This window comes from Canis aureus, chromosome 14 (genome assembly GCF_053574225.1).
Source record: "Canis aureus isolate CA01 chromosome 14, VMU_Caureus_v.1.0, whole genome shotgun sequence".
Classification (NCBI taxonomy): Eukaryota; Metazoa; Chordata; class Mammalia; order Carnivora; family Canidae; genus Canis; species Canis aureus.
In genome coordinates, this window is record NC_135624.1 from 61,478,509 (window position 1) to 61,495,933 (window position 17,425).

At 34.3% G+C, this 17,425-nt stretch overlaps 1 protein-coding gene across 5 annotated transcripts in view; it reads right to left on the minus strand.

Moving 5' to 3' along the window:
• Positions 1-223: 223 nt before the first annotated feature.
• CENPC (centromere protein C) overlaps positions 224-17,425 on the minus strand; it is a 77,845-nt gene continuing 60,643 nt past the window's right edge. For 3 of the 5 annotated variants that reach the window (XM_077848186.1, XM_077848185.1, XM_077848187.1), the window contains 6 exons: positions 13,831-13,935; positions 12,907-13,035; positions 10,929-11,024; positions 7,408-7,562; positions 1,739-1,829; positions 224-425 (listed from right to left, as the gene is read on the minus strand). In XM_077848186.1, the coding sequence (XP_077704312.1) occupies positions 355-425; positions 1,739-1,829; positions 7,408-7,562; positions 10,929-11,024; positions 12,907-13,035; positions 13,831-13,935 (647 nt within the window). In that variant the 3' untranslated portion in view covers positions 224-354. Of the gene's footprint in view, positions 426-1,738; positions 1,830-6,947; positions 7,059-7,407; positions 7,563-10,636; positions 10,855-10,928; positions 11,025-12,906; positions 13,036-13,830; positions 13,936-17,425 lie in introns of those variants that run through there. The other 2 variants (XR_013352274.1, XR_013352275.1) reach the window with 2 other exon arrangements.

A 17,425-nucleotide genomic window follows, 5' to 3' on the forward strand; every position in this document is an offset into this window, starting at 1 on the left:
GGGGAGTTAAAAATAACATTTGGAAAAGTTTTTTAAATGAATTAACATATTAATCAAATCTTCTAAAAAAGAAATGTCCTATATTTCATTGTGAGAGCAGTGATTCTCATGTTATTAAAATACTATGAATATGGGCATCACTACAGGCTATATATGTATTTGTAAAAAAAAATCAGAAGACACATGGGAGTTTGAAATGTTTATCAGATAAAAGGACACAAAACTGAATCAATTTTTTATTTTAAAATATCACAATGTCTCAATTGTACAAACTTTTTTATATGTGTGTATACACACACACACAAACATATATATATATATATACACACATGTATTTAAACTTTGCTTCATCTTTCATCTTTTTATTTGAGTAAAAAGAAGAACACTTTCCTCATTTAGGAGATTTTTGATGTTGTAATAATTACCTACAAGTAAAGCGGTAAGAGAAAAAAACACAATTATTTCCATAGAAATCATTTCCTTTTGATTAAATATTTAGCCATCAATAGGGCAGTTATGGTATATAGTACCAATTTGTTTTTAAATCAGTTCATCTAACCTAAAATAAATCTTATTTAATTTCATGAAATAAAAATCCAAGAGTTCACCATCACCTGTGATGCAGATAAGGTTTGAAAGAAACGAAAGTCTTACATCATTCTGATAATGAACACAAAGATGAATTAGACGAGGATGAAGGAAGAGAAAATTTCTCTCTGACCCAGCTTTAGGTCTTTAGGTCTTGAAAATTAGGTCTTTGAAACTGTGTGGATTCCCCTAAACCAGACATATGCGCATAAAGTATAAAAAGTAAACTGTTAAGTAAAATTGAATCTCAAAGCTTAAAAAGAGCAAATGCTTCTCTTATTTAGGTAATAAATAAGAGCAAAAGTGAAATACAGAACAGCTACACAGAAGGCAGGTTTATAGCACTGAGCACTGTGACACACCCTGACTTTATATATTAGAAACTGATACATATTTTTTCAATAAATTTATTTTTTATTGGTGTTCAATTTGCCAACATATAGAATAACACCCAGTGCTCATCCCATCAAGTGCCCCTCCCTCAGTGCCTGTCACCCAGTCACCCCCACCCCCCCGCCCACCTCCCTTTCCACCACCCCTAGTTTGAGAAACTGATACATATTAACTGAGTTATAATAAATATAGTATGTTCACAAGAGTGCTGGTACATATTAAGAGGACTATATAAACACTACTATTATTATAGTGTCCTTTCATTAGAATGTAAGTAAGCTCAATGAGGGCAGGGATTTCTTCTCTCATTTTGGTCACTCATGTATCCTATACTCTTAGAGCAGTGCGTGACAGACACTCAATCACCTTTGTTGAATGATGAATAAATAAATGAACAAATTAAAAATCCTCTTTCCAGAGACATGCTCTTCAATGGCTAATGAAGCACACTATTCTGTATGTTTAAAATAATCTACTAAAAATTGTTTGACTACATAATGTCTTAGAGATAATAAAGCAGAAATAATTTTCTTCCTACCTTGGACACAGCTAAATATTTTTATATTTTTCAAGAAGCAACTCTTGTTCAATTTTCATGTACCCAAATACTAACATACTTACCTAATGATAAAATATGTACTGGCATGAGTCAAATGATGTTTCATTTTGACTACTGTGGCTTCCAGTTGCATGGTACTCATGAGCAACTATATAAATATTTTAGCTATATGAAAGAAAATGTCTTTATTTTTCTTACCTGAAGGAACATAGAATGAATCCCCAGCTGTTATTATATAAGATGTTTCATGCAAGGTACATAAAAGGTCACCAAAGTTAACATAAAAAACCTGTAAAATTAAAAATTAAAATCTCATTTCAAATTGAACCGCCAAAACACACTACAATGAAGCTTATAGGAAATGTGGTAAGCAGAATAACAGCCCTCCAAAGATGTCTACGCTCTAATCTCCAGAACTTGTTCCATTACATGGCAAAAGGGACTTTGAGACTGAGAAATAGGTTGGTCTAGATTAACTAGTCTGGCCTATTCTAATCATACAAACCCTTAAAACTGGAGAATTTCTCTTGGAAGCAGAAGAGAGATGAGGCAGAGGAAAAGCCAAAGACATTTAAAGTATGAAAAGGACACTGTTGCTGTTGCCGGCACTGAAGATAAGAGGGCCATGAGCCAAGAAATACAGACTATTTCTAGAAGCTAAGAATGATACTCTACCCAACAGCCAACAAGGAAATGGGAGCCTAAGTCCTACAATATGGAACTGAATTCTGTCAACAACCCAAATAAACCTGAAAGCAGAAGAGTCTCCAGAGAATACAGAGCTCCCAACATCTTGATTCCAGCCTTGTGATACTCTAAACAGAATACTCAGCCAAGATCATCAGGATTCTAATCAATATAACTGTGAGATAATAAATAAATGGATATTGTTTTCAGTCACTGAATTTATAGCAATTTGTTAAAACAGCAACAGAAAACTAATCCAGGAAGAAATTTCTTTTGTTCTTATTATTTACCAGCTTATGAAAATTCAGTACTATAAATAATATCACTTAGCTATTCTACAAAAATAGCTAGGTTTTATATACACCTCTTTAAAAGGTTACATACTTAGGACATGTAATTCAATCTGAAAGACCAGAGAGAACAAAAAGCAAAACTAATAAATGATATATTTAAACAAGCATCAACATTAAGAAAGTAAAAGAGGATAATCTAACTCTCAACCATAAAGGCTTCCATATTCATATTCATGGCAAATTTTACATTTTATACATAGGTAGCATCCTGGTAATGATCTGGTTTTGAGCAACTAAAAAAATAAAGCCTTCAAACATTCAAATTCAAATTTTGAGATTCAGCCATCAAGAATATTTTGCCTCAGAGAATTACTCCTCCTTTTTTTTCTTTCTTAACACTTTGTAAATTGAGCCTAAAATACCAGGAAAATAGCAGATAACACTTATATAGCACTTACTCTTTGCCAGCCAGGATTCTGAACACTTAATACGCATTTACTTAATATATGTAAGTAGAAACAGGTACTATTTTAATAGCTTTATACAAATGAAGAAAATGAGGCAACAGAAAGGTGTAATTTTCCAAATTCACAATGTAAATGGCAGAAATGAGATTTGAACTTTGATTCCAGAATTCATGCTCTTAACCACTATGATATGCTAACTCCCTAAATAGGAAAAAAGCTCTCAGATGATTCCAAAGATACTCTGTAATTTAACAAAACAAAAAATATTACATCTAAAAAATTTTTGCCTCAATTTAAAAGACAAAAAGGTAACAAACCCAGGAAGGAAAGCATGTATTTCTAATGGGTTTTTTTGTTTAAAAGTTTTTGTCTATTCAGTTTAGCTAAGTATACCTCTCTCCACTTCTGCAAACATTTTAGTAGGAAGGCTTCTGATATACAAAAAAATAGAATGATGAATTCCCATGAATATCTAATACCAACAATCTTCCCTGTTCCATCTCTTTACTTCCCCCATTCCGTATTACTTTGCAATATATACCCCAGCATCATAAATCATCCGTAAATATTTCAGTGTGTACTAAAAAAAAATCAAGGTGTTTTTTAATTTTAAGTTTTTTAATTTTAATTTTAATTTTTTTTAGTAATTTCCATACTCTGTATGTGGCTTGAACCCACACCCCAAGATCAAGAATCACATGCTCTACCAACAGAACCAGTCAGGCACCCCACTCCTCAAGGTCCTTTTTAAAAACATGACAACAGTGTTATCACACCTAAACATAAATGAATATTTAATATCAACTACCCAGTCAGTATTAAAATTTCCAATTGTCTCTTAAATGTATTTTTAAGAGTTTGTCCTCCTAAATTGCTTAATCTATAGTAGTTCTCAATTCGGGGGTAATTTCTCAATTTCAGGAGGTAAGAGGCAATGTCTGGGGACATTTCTCATTCTTAAAACTAGAGAAGTACTACTAGAATCTAGTTGGTAGAGGCCAGGGATGCTACAAACATCTCACAATGCACAGGAAGCCCCTCTACAACAAGCCGTTATCCAGTCTAAAATGTCAATAAGTGCCATGGTTGAGAAACATTGATCTAGAGGTTCTACTTGGTTCTTTTTTTATTCCCTTCAACTTATTTATTCAAGAAATCAAGCAGCAAAGTTTGCTGTAAAAATCTTTGCACAACTGAATTTTGCTGATTACAACCCCAGGGTGTCATTTGAAAGGTCATCGATTCTTTATTTCCTATAAATTGGTAGTTAGATATTAGAGTCTTTATCAAATTCCGATATTTTTGTTTTTGTTTTAAGGGGTTTCTTTTTGGTTTGTTTTTTGTTTGTGTGCTTTGTTTTCCTTTAAGGAGATGGAAGAGGCAAGACTACTTCATAAACAGTATTGTATTCTTCCATCAAGAGGCACATAATGAAGGTCTGGTTATCTTCTTTTTAGATGTTAGCAGACACTGATGCTTAATGCCTACACAGATCCAACAATTTATCAGGAATTGCAAAATGGTGATATTATATTCTAACATTCCTTTTTCATTTATTAATTGGAATATTTCTTTTTTTTTTTAAGATTTTTTATTTATTCATGACAGACACACAGAGAGAGAGAGGCAGAGACGCAGGCAGAGGGAGAAGCAGGCACCATGCAGTGAGCCTGATGTGGGACTTGAACTGGGGTTTCCAGGATCACACCCCGGGTGGCGCTAAACCGCTGGGCCACCGGAGCTGACCTAATTGGAATATTTCTTACAAGAACAAAGTTCACCTCATTTTTATTTGGTTACATAAAGTACAGTCTACAGGAAAAGGGTAGAATAAATATTTGATTATATTTCCCTTTATTTACTATATTCATTGTCAAAATGAGTTAGCCTCCTAGAATTCTCTAAAAGTGATGAATTAGTTTTTCTTTTTGTAGTAGTCTTCAAATTCATATATTTAGATATTATGGATATGAGGCAATCCACTTAAGTTATTTTTATTGATTCCAAGTTTTCACATCTTTGTCCAGTGAGAGCATCTTCAAGTTGGATCTTGAGACTCTATGACCCAATTCTAATGGTCTTTGATAAGTCTGCTAGCAGTCATGATAAAAACATTTCGAGCTCAGGGGCACCTGAGGAGCCCAGTCAAGTAGGCCTCCGACTCTTTGGGTTTCAGCTCAGGTCACAATCTCAGGTTAATGGGATTAAGCCCTGCATCATGCTCCACACTCAGCACAGAGCCTGCTTGAGACTCTCTCTCTCTCCCTCTGCCCCTTCTCCCCCCCAAGCTCTCTAAAATAAATAAGTAAATCTTTAAAAAAAAAAAAAAAAATTCAAGCTCAGCTCCAGGCTTGCATTTAGTTCTCTAAGGAACTCGGTTCCTTTAAGTGTTTTTGCTCTCACTTTTTTGTTTTTTAGTTCTGGTACATTTACTAATTTTTCAAATACCTCCACCACTTTCCTTATTTGTGTTTTTTCCTTTCTTCTCCTGTTTTTTTTCTGTTCTCCACATCACTACACTTTGATATTTTCCATTTCCTAATCTCTTCTTGTCTTTTTGGAGAGCTCCACAACCAACTTCCATAGTTATTAATCTGTTATTCTTCTGTGGTTTGATTTTAACAAATCTACTACTGCTACTATCTCTCTCATACACACTCTTTAACACTGAGTTTGAAGGAAAGAGTTAATGGCCTATGCTTGTTCTCCATCTAGTCCCTTTTGTTTCTCAAAAGCATATATTTAAAAATGTGCTTCATGTTTAAAAAAATACCATTATTAAAACAAAACATTTTAATTCTGATTTTCATTATAAAAAGTTAAAAACAATATTTAGAAGAAAGAAAAATCAACTATAATCACCTAATAACATGTTATTTTTCTACAGTTCCTTCCATTTTCATTTTTAAATTCTAATCAAAACAAAATAGAGAATTCTCTATTTTCTGTAAGTTTTAAATACTTATCTTAAAGGTCTTCTTATATGGCTAGTCTTCAAAAACAATATGTTTAAACTGGTATAAAAATACTTATTACAGTACCTGGAACATCTAAGCGCTATATAACTACTTATTATCATGTAATGACTCAATCTCATTAAGTCAAAATATAAAATATAACCATTTCTTCCTGCAACACTTTTCAATGGTTTCTAATTTTTGTCAATGTTATAATAAATACCTGTATATGTCCAGGTTCCCTAACCTTTATATTATTTTTCTAGGAAAATACTCTGAAATGAGATTCATAGATCAAAGGGTACAAATATTCTTCCAATAATTTCTACTAGCTTAGTAAATATAAAATATGTTTGTTTTTAATGCGGATTCCTTTGAATAGTAGCCCGGCTAAATACTTTCAAACATCTACTGTTCAAATTTTCTTTTGTATAATAAAAGCATTACAATTTAATAGGTAACCGGCATTATTTCAATGATATTTCATAATGCTTATCTTACTAATTGTTCCTTAACAATTATGCAGAAGTCATTACTTTGGTTAGTTAAATGTGTTATTTTTACTCTTTTAATAGCACCTGGAGATCTATAACACTTAAGATTGGATTAAAGCATATTTTAAAGTATTTTAAATCCAGACTCTAGTTATACTAATGCATTAATGAATTATTCACTGACTTTCATGTGTACCTTCTTTTCTTGCCTCAATTTGCCCTTCTTTGTTAATATAACTCAAGGACCTTGATGTTTTCTTCTTTTCTTTCTTGAGTTTACTTTCATTTTATCAGTAAAATAATTGTTTTGAATGTAAAAACTCCAATAATCCATTATATCACAGGTTCCTGAAATGTTGCTTACTAAAAAAATGTGCCTTAGACTCAATATTTTTTAAATAGTAAATATTTTTAAAATTTGGTGATTTTCAAATTCTGTAATGTACAAGTTTACCATATATATCTCTAACATCAATGGTGTGTATCTCCAATAAGAAAGACGGACTCACCTTAAATCTCATTATAATTTCAGCCAGTAATACTGCCACATATAGTAATACATTATTTAGTACTTATTGAAGTAACTAGTAGCTCCTGGTCCTCAGTTTACTGCTAATCACCTGATTTTGAAGAAGACATTTAAAACCTCATTATTGCTAAGAGGCATGACCAGTGAAATGAAATTTAGATTTAATTTTCATCAGCTCTAATGATTTATTTGCAAACCTATATTCTACAGTTCTTTTAAAAACATTCCTTAAACATGAATTTTAAGATCACACTGCTATGCACAGAACAGGTACTTTTAAATAACCACTGGCTGATGGACTCTAAACAGATTTAACAAAAAAATTCTCTATGCACTACAATAGTATCATTTCTGAGAAAACAGCATTTTTAATGCCTCACCAAGTCTAATAAATCAGAGTTATAACAAAAGAGAAACAAACTATGGAGAAATACACTCACCAATATATCTGAGCCAACATGCTGCTTTCCCTTTTCTTGATGTGGTCCTAGTATCAATTTTCCAGTAGAAAAAAGAGGTGTATCCAGTGTTTTATATACTTTCAACTCATCATGCTCAATAAAAAATTCATATGTATCTCGTGGTCTTAAAAGATCTAAAGGAAAAACACTAGTATAAATATAAAGCAATAGAGTAATATGCTCAATGATATAACATATAAACACATATACAACACAACTATTCCTAGATATAAACCTGCCTTACAAAGACAGAAATGATTAAGGTCATTTACTCAAGCTAGAATGATAGATGTCAAATTTTGTTTGTCTCTCAAGCTATGCGACCAAGCAAGGCACTTCTCTTTCTGTGCCTCTGTCTCCTTTTCTATAAAATGGGACAATAATAGTTCATCTACTTAGAGTTGTAAATATCAAATAAATTAATGTGCATAAAGTATTTAAAATACTGTCTGGCACAAAATAAGCATTAGGTAGGTCTTAGCTATTAGTAATAATGGCATGCAGAAGAATGAAACTAGACCATTCTCTTACACCATACACACAAAAATAAACTCAAAATGGATGAAAGATCTAAATGGAAGACAAGAATCCATCAAAATCCTAGAGGAGAACACAGGCAACCACCTTTCTGAACTTGGGCACAGCAATTTCTTGCAAGATACATCTATGAAGGCAACGGAAACAAAAGCAAAAAAATGAACTACTGAGACTTAACCAGGATAAAAAGCTTCTGCACAGCAAAAGAAACAGTCAACAAAACTAAGACAACCTACAGAACGGGAGAAGATATTTGCAAATGACCTACCAGATAAAGGGCTAGTTTCCAAGATCTATAGAGAACTTAATCCAACTCAACACCCAAGAAACAAACAATCCAATCATGAAACGGGCAGAAGACATGAACAGAAAGTTCACCAAAGAAGACATACACATGGCCAACAAGCACATGAGAAAATGCTCCACATCACTTACCATCAGGGAAATACAAATCAAAAGCATGATGAGATACCATCTCACACCAGTGAGAATGGTGACAATTAACAAGACAGGAAACAACAAATGTTGGCGAGGATGTGGAGAAAGGGGAACCCTCTTGCACTGTTGGTGGGAATGTGAACTGGTGCAGCCACTCTGGAAAACTGTGTGGAGGTTCCTCAAAGAGTTAAAAATAGACCTGCCCTACGACCCCGCAATTGCACTGCTGGGGATTTACCCCAAAGATACAGATGCAGTAAAAAGCCGAGACACCTGCACCCCAATGTTCATTAGCCAAACTGTGGAAGGAGCCTCAATGTCCTTCAACAGATGAATGGATAAAGAAGATGTGGTCTATATATACAACGGAATATTCCTCGGCCATTAGAAGCAACAAATACCCACCATTTACTTTGACATGGATGGAACTGGAGGGTATTATGCTGAGTGAAGTTAAGTCAATCAGAGAAGAACAATCATCATTTGGTTTCACTCATACGAAGAATATAAGAAATAATGAAAGGGACTGTAAGGGAAAGGAGGGGAACTGAGTGGGAAAAATTAGAGAGGGAGACAAACCATGAGAGACTCCTAACTCTGGGAAACAAACAAAGGGATGTGGAAGGGGAGGTAGGTTGGAGGGGTTGGGGTAACTGGGTGACAGGCACCGAGGAGGATACTTCATGGGATGAGCACTGGGTATAATACTATTATGTTGGCAAACTGAATTTAAATAAAAAAATTATTAAAAATAATAATGGCAGTATTATTATTTCTATTTTAGCTCAGAAAGCAAAATTAGCTACAAAACAAGAATTCCTCATCTTTAAACAGTTTAACATAGCCTACAATTAACACATGTATCATCATGATAATATTTTGCGCTTGCTTGACTGATTATTAAATAGCAAGATTATTTTTTAAAGATTTTCTTTATTTGACAGAGAGATAGCATGCACACACACAAGCAAGGGGCACGGCAGTGGGAGAGGGAGAAGTAGACTCTCCCCGGAGCAGGGAGCCCAAAATGGGGCTCAATCCCAGGATGTTGGGATCATGATCTCAGCTGAAGGCAGGTGCCTAACCCACTGACCCACCCAGACACCCCTAAATAGCAAGATTTTTATCAAGTTAAGCAAGAGTTCTTACTGTTGCTTACCAATCACTATCTCAATTTTGAATTTCCCTTTTACACCTCTCCAAATACAGAGTTAAAACATTCTTCTACAATCAACTTCTGTTTCCTTGGATATCTGGGAATGTTAGTAATCTCACAGATTACAGGATATAGAAAATACATAGACTCAAGAAACAGATAAAAAGTTATGAACTCCTGGCCACACTCACAACTTTTCTAACTTGATACAATGTTTTTAGTTAAGAGCTAAGCAAAATTTTCTGTACTTTTACATCTGTTGCCAAATAAACAATCTGATCATAAAAATAACTTTACTACTTAAGATGTCAAATGGAACCTATTTCACAGCCAAAATTTTAAGTCAGAATACCATTACTGCCTCTGTAGTTTTGACCTATTTGTCATCTGACTTAACATAAATAGTCCTCAGAACTCATTGGTATGGTCAAAACAGCTAAAACATTTAAATACTTCCTGTATGTAAATAGTGGCTGTTGGTAAACAGCTGTGTGTCCCCCTACTTGCCCTTACCACATTACAGCCCATCCTTTGGAACCAATCAATCATGATCTTGGAGACAATGTATTTTTAATGCCTATTAGATAAAACTCTAGGACCCTGTGCTGGCCTTAACGTTAAGCCTGGCATTTGTGTGGAAGGTCAATGCCTTTACTTGTCATTACTCTAAAAGGTCTGATTTCCCAAGTACTATTATTGGCATACCAAGGCCCATAAGGCTGTTTAAATCTGCCCACAATCCCTGCCTGGTCTCACAGTAAGGGTATGTATTCTGTGATCTACCACCAGCTAAACTGTAATAATTACCCATAAAAAGCCCCTGTCCCAGGGGCTCAGTCGGTTAAGTGTCTGCCTTTGGCTCAGGTCATGATCCCAGGGTCCTGGGATCAAGCCCTGCATTGGGCTCTCTGCTCAGCAGGGAATCTGCTTCTCTCTCTCCCTTTGCCTCTCCCCTGGCTTGTGCACACTCTCTCTCTCTCTTTCTCCAACCCACCCCCCTCCCCCCCGCCTCGTTGCTCACTCACGCTCTCTCTCAAATATATAAAATATGGAAGAAGAAAAAAAAAAAAAAAGCACCTGTCCGCATGTGACAGACATCTTGGTCAAAGAAAGCCTGGATTCTACTAGGGAAGGCAACACTCCTGATGATAGCACTTGTATCCCAGATGACAAATGCATTGTGCTTTCTGTCCCCTAGACATTGTTTGCTATCAAAGCTCCTCCAGAGTAGTCCTCACATAGGCTGCTTACTAGAATTAGGTACTTTAGGTACTTTACTTTGGGCCCTAAAAGAGCTGAGAAGAAAAAGAAAAAGCCAGCAATTTGTCCTTACTGTTAAATTAAGCATTTTCATTATCCTTAATCTTACCCATGGTAACAATCTCTCTTGTTTCTGGGTCCTTGACCCTTGTTGGCTGCAACGGATCTCCCAAAGGTATATTCAGATTTACCATGAATTTCTTTTCTGCAAAAGAAATATCACTGTAATACAAACTACTTACTTAAAATTCTTGTAAATTAAAAAAAAAAGTCTGGTATGAAACACAGCTACGGACAAGTTATTAAAAAAAAAAAACTGCCACAGGCTAACAATCTCTTCCTATTTTCCTATTTATAAATGACCACTCTCTCATAAAAATTTAAAAACCAGAATGATTTAATGTAGAAACATACTAAACTTATTTTCTATAAACCTATTATGACAATTCTTGATACTCTTGTATCATGAAGAATGTTTTGAATATTCTCTTAGAGAGCTTTAAGTATGTAACACACTTCAAATTCATTACACTTTAAATCACACTTCAAATTCATCACACTTTAAAATTCATTAAAATGCCTATTTTAATCAGTTTGAGCAGGGGAGAGGTGAGCTTCAATGACAGGGAAATTTACTCATGAGGATGTGTTTTAAATTATGCTATTAATAATTTTTTAAAAGAGCAAACTCAGTTTATTTCCAGGATTTTGGAAAAAGGTGGACATTTAAAAGTGAATTCAAAACAACAGAGAAAAACAGAATATTCCAAAACCTATAGGATGCAGCAAAAGCAGATGTTAAGAGTGAAATTTATGCTATAAATGCTTATATTAAGAAATAAAGTTCAAAGAAACAATTTAACATTATACCACAACAAACTACAAAAACACTTGGCTGAAATTTAGAAGAAAAAGGAAATAACAAAAATCAGAAATAAATAAAACAGACCAGAATAATCAATACTATAACATTGAAAGAAATGACCAGTTTTACCATTTGATTTCTTATTTAGCCCAATGCTTGCTTACACAGTAGTGTATTATTTAATATTCACATACTAAGTATTTAATAGCTTACACTGAGTTTCCAGCTTTGTCTTATTGTTGATCTTTAGCTTTATATCATTGTGATTGGAAAATATACTTAGTATGATTTCAGTCTTCTTAAATTTGAAATATTTGTTGTTTCTTTTTATGTAGTTTAACCAGGGGGATTCTTCTATGTGTACTTGAAGAAAATGTGGATTCTATTTTTCTTGGGTGGAATGTTTTACATACACTTTTTTTTTTTTAAGATTTTATTTATTTATTCATAAGAGACAGAGAGAGGTAGAGACATAGGCAGAAGGGAGAAGCAGGCTCCCCACAGTGAGCCGGATGCTGAAACTCAATCCCAGACCCCAGGATCACACCCTGAGCCAAAGGCAGGTGGCTCAACCGCTAAGCCACCCAGGCGTCTCTCTATATATCTTTTAGAACCATGCATTCTGCAGTATGCTTCAACTTAAAAATGTTCTTTGTTGAAAAAAAGTAACTTTAACTGAGGGTACTCATTTAAAATAAAGCATATCAGAAGGGAGGTTAGGAAGGAGGAGGGTGAGTAGTTAAGGGGATTAAGAGTATACTTAATATGATGAGCACCAATGACATTTAGTTTTTTTATTTTTTAAAGATTGAACCCATTTATTCATGAGAGACACAGAGAGAGAGAAAGACAGAGGCAGAAACACAGGCAGAAGGAGAAGCAGGCTCCATGCAGGAAGCCTGATGCAGGATTCTATCCCAGGACTTTGGGATCACACCCCGAGCCAAAGGCAGATGCTCAATCACTGAGCCACCCAGGCATCCCAGTAATGACATTTAGAATTACTGAATTACTATACTGTACATCTGAAACTAATATAACACTGTGTATTAACTATACTGGAATTAAAATAAAAAATTTAATAAAAAATAAAGTGAATGCACCCTAAAGTACGACTTTTAACATTTTTACAAATAAATTTCAAAATTTATAAAAAGCTACTTCTCAGAGCACTATTATTTAAAATAAAATCTAAAATATACTTTCAGGAAAAAGTTCATACTTCTTTCCTCATCATCAAGACAGATCCTTTTCCTATTAGCCATTTTCTTGACTTTTCCAACGTTTCCTTTTGACTTTGTTTTAGATGATACTGTGTCTGGGGATAGTATTCCACCAATAACAAATCCACCTAAAAGTTAACAACAAAAAAGGTAAAGTATCGCACCTGAGAAAGTAGAAATATTGAAACAAAATTTAAATTATTATAGCACATTTCCTTTCAGACTCCAAAGAACATATTACTATTACTACATTCTACAGCTAATAACTCAAACAACACAAATACCAACCAATTCCACTTATATTTCTACTATCCAAATTCTAGATACACTGATGAAACATGATAGAATGATCTCTGTTGCTTGAAATCAACAGTCAGGTTGAAAAACACAAAAGCCAGCAAGGAAATATTTATAATAATCCCCATGTGAGCTTATACAAAAGCCAGCAAGGAAATATTTATAATAAACCCCATGTGAGCTTAGTTTTTTTACTTAAATATATCACAGAAAGGAAATATCTTTCTTGCCCACTGTCTATATTTCTGTAGATAAATATGATGAGAAAATGGGATGAGAATAGTAAAGGGGAATACTTAACCTTTGCCAGTTACTAATTTTCTTACATTCTGATCTAATGACTTATTTTGTGCAATAAACCTTGTTCAACAGTATGGAATAACACTCTATAAAGCCACACACTCACCTCAAACTGCTACCAAAGAGAGAAAGAGAAGCATCTCTAAAGTAATCAGAACAATCTGTACTTGAATTTATTCTGGCCTCATTTCTGGAGGATAATGATAAAATGAGGTAATTTATATAAATATGTAAGACAGTGCTTTGTATGTAATATACATAAACTATTAGCATCCTCAATATTATTTTTTACTATCAGATATTAAAGTGTAAATTGGAATTCTCACCTGATGGCCTTCCATGATAATCTATTCGTTCTCCCCGCCAATATTCCAAAGGTTTCAATCGTGTTCTCTTGGTCCTGCGAACATTTGGTGTGTTGGAAGGCAATACTGTAAAAAGATGACACAAAATTGTACACATATACACGTTTAATTGAATGTTACTCTAGTGGAAAGACTGATACTACCCTCTAGAACACTAATGCTTCTAGACAAAACAGTAGAAAAACAAAATTTTACAATGTATTTGTTCTAAGAGTTAAAGAAATACCAATCAAAAAACAAGCTGCTAGATTCACAGATTAAAAAACTTGGTAATACCCGAGGTGAATGATGTTAAAGGTACACAGAAATTCACATATATTGTAAGTAGAAAAGTAAACTGACATAAGATAATTTAGCAATAACTTGATTAAGAATTTAATTTATAGGGCAGCCCGGTGGCTCAGGGGCTTAGCGCCGCCTCCAACCCAGGGCCTGATCCCGGAATCCCGGGATCGAGTCCCACATTTTGTGTTTCTATGGTATTGGTTGTAACTTTTTTCATTTCTAATTTTATTTGAGTTTTCTTGTTGTTTCTTGATGGGTCTGGCTAAAGGTTTTATCAACTTGTTTATCTTTTTTAAAACCAGCTCACGGTTTCATGGATTTTTTTTTTTTTTTGGTATTTTTTTTTTTTTAGTCTGTATTTCCAGTGTGATCTTTATTGTTGCTTTCCTAAGATGCTTGATATGATTTTAATATTTTTGAATTTATTGAGACTTGTTTTGTGGCCTAACTTGATCTATTCTGGTGATTGTTTCATGTGTACTTGAATGTGTATTCCGCTGGTTTTAGATGGAATGTTCTGTATAAATCTATTAAATCCAGATGGTCTAATGTGTCATTCAGAGCCACTGTTTCCTTATTGATTTTCCATCTAGATGAAATATTCATTGATGCAAGATGTTGATCTCTTTTGCTGTTTTTTTAAAGGTTTTATTTATTTGAGAGAGAGAGTGTGAGTACAAGCAGGGGGAGGGGCAGAGGGAGAGCGAGAGACAGACTCCCTGCTGCGCAGGGAGCCTGACATGGGGCTCATTCCCAGGCCCCTGGGATCATGACCCCAGCCAAAGGCAGACACTTAACCAACTCAGCCACCTAGGTGCCCCTGAAGTCTACTGCTATTTTCTTACTCTAAGTTTCTCCCTTTGTATCTGTTAATATTTACTTTATATATTTAAGTGCTCCTATGTTGGGTGCATTTGTACTTAAAACTGTTATATCCTCTTGTTGGACTGATCCCTCATAATTATGTAATTCCTTTCTCTGTCTCTTGTAGTCTTTATTTTCAAGTTATTTTTGGTTTGATGTAGTTATTGCTACCCTGGCTTTTTTTTTTTTTTTTTTTTACCTCTATTTGCACGGAGTCTTTTTTGATACCAGCTTCAATTTGTATGTGTCATTAGGTATAAAATGAGTTTATTGTAGACAGCATATTGATGGGTCTTGTTTTTTATCCATGTCTTTTGATCAGAGCATTCAGTCCATTTACATTTAAAGCAATTATTGATAGTTATGTACTTACTGCTCTTTTTTTCATTGTTTCTAGTTGTTTTTGTGGCCTCTGTTTTTTTTTTTCATGTGATTTGATGACTTTCTTTAGTGTTATGCTTATGTTCTTTTTTATTTTTTGTTTCCATTAGAGGTTTTTTATTTATAGTATTAATATGAGGTTCATATAACATTCTATGTATATAGAAGTCTATATTAAGTTGATGGTTGTTTAAGTTCCAGCACATTTAAAAAGCACTACATTTTTGCTTCCCTTCCACATTTATATATATGATGTAAAATTTTGCATTTTTATTTTGTGATGATTCACATCCTTGAGTAATAATCCCCCCTCCCCCAAGATGTATGTGGGAACTATGACTTTCTTCTCATCTGCAGAATACGGCAATAATGACAGAGAATCAGTCCTATGATCACATCATGATTATATATATATGACAATATATGATATTATACATATAAGACACCATCTAGCTGAAGCAGAGAGAATTTTTCCTTGCGGACTCTGAAGAGTCAAGGTGATGGAAGAGGTCATATGGCAAGGAACTGTAGGTAGCTTTTAGAAGCTGATGGCCCATGGCTGAAAGCCATCAAGAAAACAGGTACCTTAGTCCCGCAATTGCAAGGAATTGAATTCTAACATCCATATCAACTTGGAATACAATCTCAAACCTCAGATGAGACCACAGCCCATGCTGACACTTGATTGAAGCCTGTGATATTCCTGAACAGAGGACCCAGCTAATGTGTGCCTGGGCTTCTGACCCACAGAAAATATGGATGATAAATAAATGTATGTTGTCTAAACCAATGAACTGTGGTAATTTAGTACACAGCAACAGAAAACAAATACACACTATTTAAATTTAACCAATATATTACAAGAATTATTCCTCACCACTGTTTCCTCTATCTGGACTCAGTTTTGATTTATATACTTGGTTAGAAAACCTCACATAAGTATTCTACCCGGAGGATTTAGAGTCCACTGAATCTCTGCATTTTCTGCAAAATAAACTCACTAATTGGAAAGGAAAGTATTTTGGCTAGGTATACGATTATTGAATTGTAACACATTTCTTAAAAAGGCTATGGATGTCATTTTATTCTTCCAATTTTACATGGAATAACAGTGCTAGTCATTAAAGTTGTGCATTCAAACCATCCTTAATCTAGGGAAGTTTTCTTTAACATACTTCTTTTAACTCTTTTCTCTCCTCCACCTGTTTCTCTTTTCTGGCAATCCTATTACTTGCAAGTTTTCTCAGCTGTCTACTTATTATTTCCATGTAAACCTTTTTCCCCATCATGATTTCCAACTTTCTGTATTTTGTCTCTGAGGAATTTCTTCCATATCAACACCAGTTACTAATTCAGCTCTAAATAACAGTGATTACCTTTACATTCACTTCATCTACTTTTTAAATCAAAAGAATAGGATTTTCAGTACCAGAAAGTTTTCTATGCTATAACTGAAATGATTTCTGAAATGATCATCTTTCTTTTATTATTAAAATTGTTAAGAACCTACTGCAAAAATTCTAGCTTACCAGCAGTTGCCTACTGTTTTTAGGCATAAGGCTTGATTTTCCTCTCTTTAGTTGCTAAAACCCCTGCTCAGGAACATTTTTATTTGTCTGCTTACTCCTGACTAGTTATCATTCCCCTCCAAGAAAGCATTAAGTACTAAAAGTCAGAATGGTCTTTCTTCATATGGGCCCACAAAATACTGATAAGATGTGAGTTTTTGGTTGAAGCCATTTGAGGAGCTTCTCTTCTAGTGGTTCTCTTCCGGTACAAGTGCAGGAGCATTCACAACCTCAGGAATTGAGAGAAACATAAAAGGTCACTCCAATCCCACAAAATTGAGAGGTGCCATGAATCCTGACTGGCAGCTATCTCATTGGGAACCACAGAATTTTAATTCTCCATGGCCTCTCCATGGGTTCCCAAGCTCCCATCTTTGCCTACTTATTCCAGCTACTGCTTTGTTTATAAGTAAACTGGATAAAAGCAGGAGTTTTCAGGGATATCATCTGCTTAGCAG